The following is a 10,408-nucleotide window of genomic DNA, read 5'->3' as shown; positions in this document are numbered from 1 at the left end:
GCTGGGCAGGGGGCGTGGCCGAGGCTGAGCTAGGGGAGTGGCGGAGGGCAATCAGGGCCGCGGCGGACGACGCTGAGCTAGGGGAGTGGCCCAGGGGAAGCAGGGGCGTGGCCGACTCTGAGCTAGGGGAGTGGCCGAGGCTGAGCTGGGGGCGTGGTCAAGGCTGAGCTAGAGGAGTGGCCGAGGCTGAGATGGAGGCGTGGTCAAGGCTGAGCTAGGGGAGTGGCCCAGGGGAAGCAGGGGCGTGGCCGACGCTGAGCTAGGGGAGTGGCCGAGGCTGAGCATGGGCGTGGCCTGGGCGTGGCGCCACGGGCTCTCCTGCCCCGGGGCCGCGCTCCCCGCTGCACACGCCGCCCGCGCTCGCCACCTGTTGTTCGGGCCGCGCCTCCGTTCTCCCGCCGGGACCGCGGGCACCGGGGCTGGGGGACATGGGGGCTCTCCTGGCGCTGGCGCTCGCCGCGCTTTGCCTGCCCGCGGCCTCCGACTTCGACGGGAGGTGAGTGGGACCCCTCCGATCCCCCCCACCCCGGGCGCGCGGCGGGCCAGGACAGCGGGGGGGGGGCGGACTCCTCCGGGTGGGGGGGCGTCCCAGGGGTGGGGTCCCCCCAAAAGGACCTCGTCCCAGGGCAGCCCCGGAAAGGGAGCGCGTCCCTGAGCCAGGGTCACCCCAAAAGGGAGCGAGTCCTAGGAACTGAGCCCCCCTGAAAAAAGGAGATCGTCTGGGGGACCCTAGGAAAGGGGAGCGTCCCGGGATCCCCCAGAGGGAGCGCACCCGGGCCTGGGGGTTGTCCCAGGTAGGGGGTCCCCCAGAAAGAGCTTGTTCCGGGGTCCCCATGGAGGGAGCTGGTCCTGGGTCCTGGGTCGGGGTCCCCATGGAGGGAGCTGGTCCCGGGCCGGGGTCCTCCATGGAGGGAGCTGGTCCCGGGTCGGGGTCCCCCATGGAGGGAGCTGGTCCCGGGTCGGGGTCCCCATAGAGGGAGCTGGTCCCGGGTCGGGGTCCCCCATGGAGGGAGCTGGTCCCGGGTCGGGGTCCCCATAGAGGGAGCTGGTCCTGGGTCGGGGTCCCCCATGGAGGGAGCTGGTCCTGGGTCGGGGTCCCCATAGAGGGAGCTGGTCCCGGGTCGGGGTCCCCATGGAGGGAGCTGGTCCCGGGTCGGGGTCCCCATAGAGGGAGCTGGTCCAGGGCCGGGGTCCCCATGGAGGGAGCTGGTCCCGGGTCGGGGTCCCCCATGGAGGGAGCTGGTCCCGGGTCGGGGTCCCCCATGGAGGGAGCTGGTCCCGGGTCGGGGTCCCCATGGAGGGAGTTGGTCCTGGGTCGGGGTCCCCATGGAGGGAGCTGGACCAGGGCCGGGGTCCCCCATGGAGGGAGCTGGTCCTGGGTCGGGGTCCCCCATGGAGGCAGCTGGTCCTGGGTGGGGTCCCCCATGGATTGAGCTGGTCCTGCGTTGGGGTCCCCCATGGATTGAGCTGGTCCTGGGTCGGGGTCCCCCATGGGGGAGCTGGTCCTGGGTCGGGGTCCCCCATGGGGGAGCTGGTCCTGGGTGGGACCCCCCATGGATTGAGCTGGTCCTGGGTGGGGTCCCCCATGGATTGAGCTGGTCCTGGGTCGGGGTCCCCCATGGGGGAGCTGGTCCTGGGTGGGGCCCCCCATGGATTGAGCTGGTCCTGAGTGGGGTCCCCCATGGATTGAGCTGGTCCTGGGTCGGGGTCCCCATGGATTGAGCTGGTCCTGGGTCGGGATCCCCCATGGAGGGAGCTGGTCCTGGGTCGGGGTCCCCCATGGAGGGAGCTGGTCCTGGGTCGGGGTCCCCCATGGATTGAGCTGGTCCTGGGTGGGGTTCCCCCATGGAGGGAGATGGTCCCCCCCACAAAGGAGCTTGTCTTGGGCCATGGTCCCCCCATAAAGGAGCTCATCCTTGGCTGGGATCCCCCCCAAAGGAGCTAGTCCAGGATCAGGCCTGGCCACCCCGCTGGGCTTCATGGAATGGGGGTTTGCATGAGGGTGCCCCGTGCCTGCTGGGCCCTTTCTGGCCGTCCTCAGGCGAGTCCCAGCAGGTCCCCGAGGCCAGGGCGCATCTGTCTCTGGTGTCACCCAGCCGGGCGCCAGTGGGTGAGCAGGCCTGCAGGGGCGCATGTGCAGGAGGAAGTGTGCAAGCCCTGAGCTGCAAGTCTGTGCAAGAGTGAGTGCCCAGGAGTGTGGCTGCAGGCCTGCGTGCGCCTCACTTTTGCCTGCGGGGGCCACCCCAGGCTGGTTGTCACCCAGGGCTGGTGAGGTCCCCACCCACAGGGCCCCCCCCCCCCCAGCGAGCCCCTACTCCACCCCCCATTTTCTGGCCCCCAGTATCCTGTCCCCAGGGCTCCCCCCTCCCTGGGTCCCCAGCATCCTGTCTGCCCCCCTCCCTGCGTTGGCCGCACCTGTGTCCCCGCTGGCTGTCTGTCTGTGACCCCTGAATCCCAGGATTGATTGTCCTTCTCCAGGGGGCTGGGCCAGGAAGCCCTGGGTGGGGGCGAAAGGGGGAGGACGGGGGGCGGGGCGGGGGGGAGGACGGGGTGTGAGCGGTGCCTGAGCCTGAGCCTGAGCCGGCCGGTCCAGGCTGGGATGGGGTGTGAGAGGCTGTTCCCAGCTCATTTCCTGTGGGGGTGGGTACAGGTGCCACAGGCCGGAATGGCCCTCACAGAGGCCTGGGGTGGGGGGCCGGTTAGAATCACCAAGGTGTGACAGTGAGGACCAGAACAGCCGCCCTGCCCGCCCTGCCCTGCTCGACCTGGCCTTGCCCTGTTCCCCCTGCACCGGGAGGCAGCATCAACTGGCCAGGGACAGACGTGTCCCCTCCTCTAGACACTGGAGGCCGACCACCTGAGCTGACTGCAGACTCTGACTGTCGGGAATTCTCTCTCTCTCTCTCTCTCCATTTTTAAGATCTTTCATTTTGATTTGATTTTATCTTGCCATCAGGCTTATTTCAGAGGCTCTATGTCAGTGCCAAGAAGCTCCAACTCCTGGAGGCTTTTTTAAATTTCCTTCCTTTTTAATATTATGACAAAGAGAGAGAGAGAGAGAAAGAAGTGGAGAGGGAGTGCAGGAAAGAGGAGAGAGAAACAGAGACACCTGCAGCCCTGCTCAGGAGCCTTGAACCCCGGTCCTTGTACCATTCCCCTTGCCATGCCTTTTTTTTTTTTTTCTTGGTTTGTTTCTGGCAACTTCCAACTTCCTTTTTCCCTGCCAGTATCACATCTCTGACGGAGTTCTGTTACTTTGGCTTTTGTTTTTCAACTTCCCCTCTTCCTGCCCTGGAGGATGCCTGGTACAAAGTGGGACTGTGCTTCTCCCTGCTGGGACCTGGGTCCTTCAGGGACTCAGCACCCCTCAGCTGAGGGTGGGGCCCAGGGGGTGGGTGCTACCTGGCCTCCTCCGACAGGTGTGGGTCTGGGGGTGGGAGGTGGGGTTCTGGTTCACTTCCAGGCTCAGAGAGCACCCGGTGAATGGGTGCCCAAGGGGTCTTGGCTTGAGGTTTCCTATCTGTAAGAAGGGGTCTCCCCTAGCCTTTCCACCTAGGGGTGTGTGTGTGTCTATATCTGTCTGTGTATCTGGTGTGTATACCTGTATCTGGTGTGTCTGTGTATCTGGTCTGTGTATACCTGTATGTGTAGCTGTCTGTGCCTGTGTATCTGGTGTGTGTCTGTGTATGTCTGTGTATATCTGTCTGAATGTCTGTGTATGTCTGTGTGTGTGTGTGTATTTGTCTGTGTATCTGGTGTTTGTGTGTATATCTGTGTCTATGTGTGTCTGTCTGTGTATCTGGGGTGTGTGTATATGCCTGTGTGTGTGTATCTGTCTGAATGTCTGTGTATGTCTGTCTGTGTCTCTGTGAATGCCTGTATCTGTCTGTGTATCTGGTGTGTGTGTGTCTGTCTGTGTGCCTTTATCTGTCTGTGTATCTGGTGTGTGTGTGTCTGTCTGTGTGCCTTTATCTGTCTGTGCATCTGGTGTGTGTCTGTCTGTGTCTGTGTGTGTGTGTGTGTCTGCCTGTCTGTGTCTGTCTAGTGAGATTAGATCTCACCAAAGCTCCCTCCTTCAAGCCGTCTTGTCCTTTTGCTCCAGTGGGCACAGAGACCTGCTGGGTGTGAGGAAGCCTGTCTGTCCCCAGACTCCGGCAGAGGAGAATCTGCGTCCACATTCAGGAGGCTGGGCCCCCTGACTGCCGTCTCTTTGTGCCCAGGTGGCCCAGGCAGATGGTGTCCTCCATCGGCCTCTGTCGCTACGGGGGCAGAATCGACTGCTGCTGGGGCTGGGCCCGCCAGTCCTGGGGACGGTGCCAGCGTGAGTACCTGCCCGGGGACCTGGGAGGAGGGGCTGCCCTCACCCTTCCTGCCCTGTGCACTAGCTATCTGCACTGAGGTGTCAGCTTTGCTGTCTGTCCACAGACCCCTGACTGAGATGCCCACTTGGCATCTCCCATCTGCCCAGAGCGCCTCCTTTCTGCCTGACATCTCTCCTCTGCCTGGTGTCTCTCCTCTGCCTGGTGTCTCTCTCCTCTGCCTGACATCTCTGCCTGGTGTCTCTCCTCTGCCTGGTGTCTCTGCTCTGCCTGGTGTCTCTCCTCTGCCTGACATCTCTGCCTGTTGTCTCTCCTCTGCCTGGTGTCTCTCTCCTCTGCCTGACGTCTCTCCTCTGCCTGACATCTCTCCTCTGCCTGGTGTCTCTCCTCTGCCTGGAATCTCTCTTCTCTGTCTGGCATCTCTTCCCTCTGCCTGATGGGGTAATAAGGCAGCATCTAGACTGTATTTATAACAGACACCCAGGCCCTGACGGCCCCTACCAAACCCTTGAGCCCTGGCTCCTGTGTGAGGTGGCTGACCCCCATCTCTTATCTGTATCCCTGCCCCCCTTTTCCTTTTTGAAATGAGAATGTATTCCTGTGTTCTCAACAGAGTACCTGATGTAATCAAATAACAGCTCTGGGTGGGGTAGGGGTGGGGGGGGCGTCGAATCTGAGTCCCACCCATCAGCAGCACCCAGGGGTGCTTGCCACCTGGCTCTGGCTCTGGCTTTCCCGGCCACCCAGCTAGGATTGGAGGATAAACATCGCGTTGGAGAAACCTGTTTCCACCCTTGGATCTCATGGTTTCATCCCAGTCCTTCTACCAAAGCCAAACCCTTTGGGAGGGATCCAGGGTGTCTTAGTGTGTCAGCCGGGGCAGCGGGGGAGGGCTGGTGAGGCGATGGCGCTCCAGGGTGGGTGGGTGGGGGGTCTCCTAGTGCTGGATTGCTCTAGACAGGTGCTCAGGGGCCTGGGGACACTGGGTGGGCGTGTGAGTGTGAGGGCAGTCTGGGCTCAGGGTGGACAGCTCCCCTTGGCCGGTCTCACCTCTGGATACTGCCCCAGGTCCCCTCAGCTCTGTGAGTCCGGGGTGGCACAGTTCAGGGTGGTGCCCTGGCTGCGGACAGGAGGGCGGAGGGGATAGATGTCCCCTTGGTGCACTGCTGGCCGCCGCACCTGAGAACAGAGAGGTGGCCGGGCCCTGTCCTCTCAGAGGGAGGCAAACCGGTGTGTCTGGGGCAGGGCAGGGGACTGTGACAAGGGGCATGTTTGCTTCTGTCTCCACCGGGGTCACCACGGGGGCTCAGGTACTGCACAACGAACCCACCTCTCCCATTGTCTATTTTCCTCCCACCTTCCCGCCTGCCTTCCTTCCGTCCTTCCTTCCGTCCTTCCTCCATTCTTTCTCTTCCTTTCTTTCTTTTTTCTTTCTTTCTTTCTTCCTTTCTTTCTCTTTTCTTTCCTCCTTTTTCCTTTCCCTTTCCTTCCTTCCTTCCTTCTTTCTATTTGACAGGACAGAGACAGAAATTGAGAGGGGAGAAGATAGATAGATAGAGACAGAGAGACACCTGCAGCCCTGCTTTACTGCCCATGAAGCTCCCCCCCCCCCGCAGATGCAGACCAGGGGCTCAAACTCAGGTCCTTGCACATGGTAACGTGTGTGTCACCGCCTGGCTCCATCCCAGTGGCTTCTCAGGGCAGGCGGCTGAGAGCAGAGTGGACCTAGGGCACTGAGGTCAGAAGTGGCTGCAGCTGAACAGGAAGCACCCCCCCCCCCGGGCCTTCTTGGCAGGAGCAGATTTGAGGACACATGTGCCCCAGCAAGTGTTTGGGGTTTACTCACCCCTGCCCTGGCAGACACAGCGGCAGACACAGCGGTGGGGGCTCACATGGTCCCCCCAGGCAGAAGCAGATGAGCCAGGTATTCAGAGAGAATTCCGGGGAGAAGCTTCTCCTCTCCTCTCCTCACAAACTCACCTGGCTATGGAGTGCCCCCCAGGAAGGACACTGAGTGTGTGGAGACAGACGTGCCCTCCCAGCGACCCTGCGTTCTGCCGCGAGAGCTTCTCTTTCTGCTCCGTCCCACACGGGGGGCCCATTCCTCCGCCAAACAGGGTTCTCTGTGCTGAGGTGTCTCACACTTTGTGTCTTTTACTTGCCGAAAGCACATACACTGAAGGGGGAAGAAAGTTTAAAAGTTTTCTTGGGGGTCGGGTGGTAGCACAGCGGGTTAAGTGCATGTGGCCCAAAGCGCAAGGACCGATGTAAGGATCTCAGTTCACAGGTGGTGAAACAGGTCTGCAGGTGTCTGTCTTTCTCTCCCCCTCTCTGTCTTCCCCTTCTGTCTCTATTTCTCTCTGCCCTATCCAACAATGACGACATCAATAACAACAATAATAACCACAATGAGGCTACAACAACAAGGGCAACAAAAGGGGGAAGGAAAAATGGCCTCCAGGAGCAGCGGGTTCATGGTGCAGGCACCGAGCCCCAGCAATAGCCCTGGAGGAAAAAAAGTAAAACATAAAAAAGTTTTCTTAACTCAAAAGCTCTAGGCTGCTGGAGCCCTATAGCCGAGGCTGGCTGGTGTTTAGCTCAGCTGCAGGAATTACTCCCATGGGTGCTCACTCATTGACGATGCCTCCTATAACATTTAGATGGAGGGCAGGCGGCGGCACACCTGCTTGAGTGTTCACATCACAGTGCACGAGGACCCGGGTTCGAGCCCCCGGTCCCCACCTGCAGGGGGAAAGCTTCACGAGCAGTGGAGTAGGGCTGCAGGTGTCTCTCTGTCTCCCTCCTTCTTGATCTGCCCTTCCCCCTCTCAGTTTCTCTCTCTGTCTCTATCCAAAAACAAAACAAATAAAAAACATTAGGAAAAGAGTTGTGCCAATATTTTCCTCTAAGTGCTTGATAGTTTCTGGTCTAATATCCAAGTCCTTGGTCCATATGGAATTTAATGTTGTGTCTGGTGAGATGTAGTGATTCTCCTTCATTCTTCTGCATGTCATTTCAACCCAAGATCCCAACACCATTTGTTGAAGAGACTCTCGTTTCTCCATTTAATTGTTTGGGCCCCCTCGTCAAAAATAAGATGACCGTAGGTGCGTGTGTGTGTTGGGGGGCTTATTTCTAGGCTCTCAGTTCTATTCCACTGGTCAGTGTGTCTGTTTTTGTTCCAGTACCAGGCAGTTTTGATTAGAATAGTCTTGTAATATAGTTTGAGATCTGGGAGTGTGATGCCTCCAGTTCTGTTCTTTTTAATCAAGATGGCTTTGACGATCCAAGGTATTTCCTGGTTCCAAATAAAGTTTTGTAGCTTTTATTCTGTTCTCTTAAAAACAAACAAACAAACAAAAAACAACGGGGCCGGGTGGTGATGCACCTGGTTGAGCACACACAGAACAGTGCACAAGGACCCAGGTTCAAGCTCCTGGTCCCCACCTGCAAGGGGGAAAACTTCACGAGTGGTGAAGCAGGGCTGCAGGTGTCTCTCTGTCTCTCCCTCTCTATCTCCCCCTCCGCGATTTCTAGCTGTCACAATCCAGTGAATAAAGATTAAAAACAAACAACAACGGTGAGACCTTGATGGGGATTGCATTACATTTGTATGTGGCTGTGGGCAGACAAAGAGACTCCAGGAGCTGCCTGCGTGTCTGGGGAAGCTTCCTGATGGCAGGAAAGACCACAGGACACTGTGATACTGTGTGTCCAGAGGACGTCCGGTTCCGTGGCACCTGTCCGTGGCTCTGGCCCCTTGCTGTGCTATGAATACAGACTCAGCATAAGCACTCCCAGGTTTCAGCAGAGCTTCCCGGAGGAGACTGTGTGGACCTGCCTGGTTTTAGACCCCTTTCCCTCCAGAGCAGGCAAAATCTGGCAGGTCAGCCCCTCTCCAAAGACGTGGGAAAGACGTGGGAAAGCTGGAACACCTGCCCTGAGGGTCGGACTTGCCTGTGGTGGGACGGGACAAACTGTGGTTCTCCATGTGTCCTGGGGTGCCGGCGGGGGATAGCTCACTTGGGAGGGGGCCTCCTTGGGTCCCCGCCACATGCTGTAGTGGCTTTCCCTCTCCCTCCATCTCTCTCTGTCTCTCTCTACCTGAAAAAGTCTGCTTGGAGCATTGACGGCCTAATTAATGGTCACACAGGCACACGTACACATATACACTCAGCTGTGCAAAGTTTGGGGGCTGGTCAGCGGCACACCCAGTAAAACACACATAGTACTAAGTGCAAGGGTCCACATAAGGACCTGGGTTCGAACCCCCGCTCCCTACCTGCAGGGGGGAAGCTTCACAAGCAGTGAAGCAGGTCTGCAGGTGTCTGTCTCTTCTTTCCCTCTCTCTCTCTCTCTCTCTCCCTCCCTCTCTGTCTCCCCCTCTCCTCTCAATTTCTCTCTGTCCTACCCAATTAAAAAAAAAAAAAAGGCTAACAGGAGCAGTAGATTCATAGTGGATAACTCTGGAGGAGAAAAAGAAAGTGCGGGGGCTGGGCAGTACAGCATCGGGTTAAGTGCACATGGTGTGAAGTGCAAGGACCAGCGTAAGGATCCCGAGTTCGGGAGCTTTTGTTTGGGGTGTAGCAAAGTGGCAGGTTTCTTAGGTCCCTAAAAACCACGGTGGGAAAATAGGAGAGAAAAGGGTGAGGGTTGCTTAAATAGTCTCTCCTACCCACAATCCTTCGTTTGCTCACGATGTCATCCTGATGTCAGCCGTATGCTAATCACATGCATAGCCCATAATTCCTCTGGCTTATGGTCAGCAGAACACTATTATTCCTAGCCTGTGTACCCCTGCTCAGGGATTCTGGACCCTGAAAAAAACATTACTGATCTCATTCTTTCCGGCTTTCCAATAAGCAGAGACTTTTTTTTTTTATCCAATTAGTGATTTAATAATTGATTTACAAAATTAGGTGATAACAGGCATAATTCCACACTGTTCCCACCACCAGAGTTCTTTTTTTAAATTTTATTAGTTATTCAATATTGATTTACAAAATTATGAGATAAAGGGAATATAATTCCACACCATTCCCACTACAGAGTTCTGTGTCCCCATTCCTTCCATTGGAAACTACAGTAGTTCTCCCAAGCTCACAGATATGGGTTGACTATTATTTCTATAACTATCTATCTTTATATATATTTGCCCCTTTTTTTCCTATGGGCCTGCCTTCTCTACCTTTTTTGATTTTAATTTTTTTTATTTAAAAAAGGAAACATTAACAAAACCATAGGATAAGAGGGGTATAATTCCACACAATTCCCACCATCAGAACTCGTATCCCATCCCCTCCCCTGATAGCTTTCCTGTTCTTTATCCCTCTGGGAGCATGGACCCAGGGTCATTGTGGGATGCGGGAGGTGGAAGGTCTGGCTTCTGTAATTGCTTCCCCACTGAACATGGGTGTTGACAGGTGGATCCACACTCCCAGCCTGTCTCTCTCTTTCCCTAGTGGGGCAGGGCTCTGGGGAAGCAGAGCTCCAGGACACATTGGTGGGGTTGTCTGTCCAGGGAAATCTGGTCGGCATTCTGCTGGCATCTGGAACCTGACCACCAGAGCTCTGTGTCCCTGTTCCCTCCATTGCAAACCACAGTGGTTCTCCCAAGGTCACAGGTGTGGGCTGACTTTCTTACACTGGTCCCTGAGCTTCGCGCCATGTGTGCTTAGTCCACTGTGCTACCTGCCGCCCAGCTCCCATGGGTTGACTTTCTGACTGTCTCTATCTCTGTGCACACATATAATTACCCATTTTTCTATGATCCTGCCTTCATCTCCTCACTCTTACTATTTCTGTGTGTCCTTTTTCCTCTCCTCTCTCAGATAAGAGAAGCAGTGCCTGGCTTCCTCTGGAGTTTTTCAGATTCACTTTCCTTTCAGTGATGAGGTAAAGACAAGATTCCTGGGGCCGGGCAGTAGCGCAGCGGGTTAAGCGCACGTGGCATAAAGTGCAAGGACCGTCGGAAGGATCCCGGCTGGAGCCCCCAGCTCCCCACCTGCAGGGGAGTCGCTTTACAAGTGGTGAAGTAGGTCTGCAGGTGTCTGTCTTTCTCTCACCCTCTCTGTCTTCCCCTCCTCTCT

General features: G+C 57.1%; 1 protein-coding gene across 4 annotated transcripts in view; it reads left to right on the top strand.

Moving 5' to 3' along the window:
• The first annotated feature begins 295 nt into the window (after positions 1 to 295).
• NPNT (nephronectin) overlaps positions 296 to 10,408 on the top strand; it is a 44,902-nt gene continuing 34,789 nt past the window's right edge. The window contains exons 1-2 of one of the 4 annotated variants that reach the window (XM_060186301.1): positions 296 to 496; positions 4,221 to 4,321. In XM_060186301.1, the coding sequence (XP_060042284.1) occupies positions 429 to 496; positions 4,221 to 4,321 (169 nt within the window). In that variant the 5' untranslated portion in view covers positions 296 to 428. The remainder of the gene's footprint in view (positions 497 to 4,220; positions 4,322 to 10,408) is intronic. The other 3 variants (XM_060186302.1, XM_060186299.1, XM_060186300.1) reach the window with 3 other exon arrangements.

This window comes from Erinaceus europaeus, chromosome 2 (genome assembly GCF_950295315.1).
Source record: "Erinaceus europaeus chromosome 2, mEriEur2.1, whole genome shotgun sequence".
Taxonomy (NCBI): domain Eukaryota; kingdom Metazoa; phylum Chordata; class Mammalia; order Eulipotyphla; family Erinaceidae; genus Erinaceus; species Erinaceus europaeus.
This window is presented reverse-complemented; position numbering and strand designations above follow the sequence as displayed.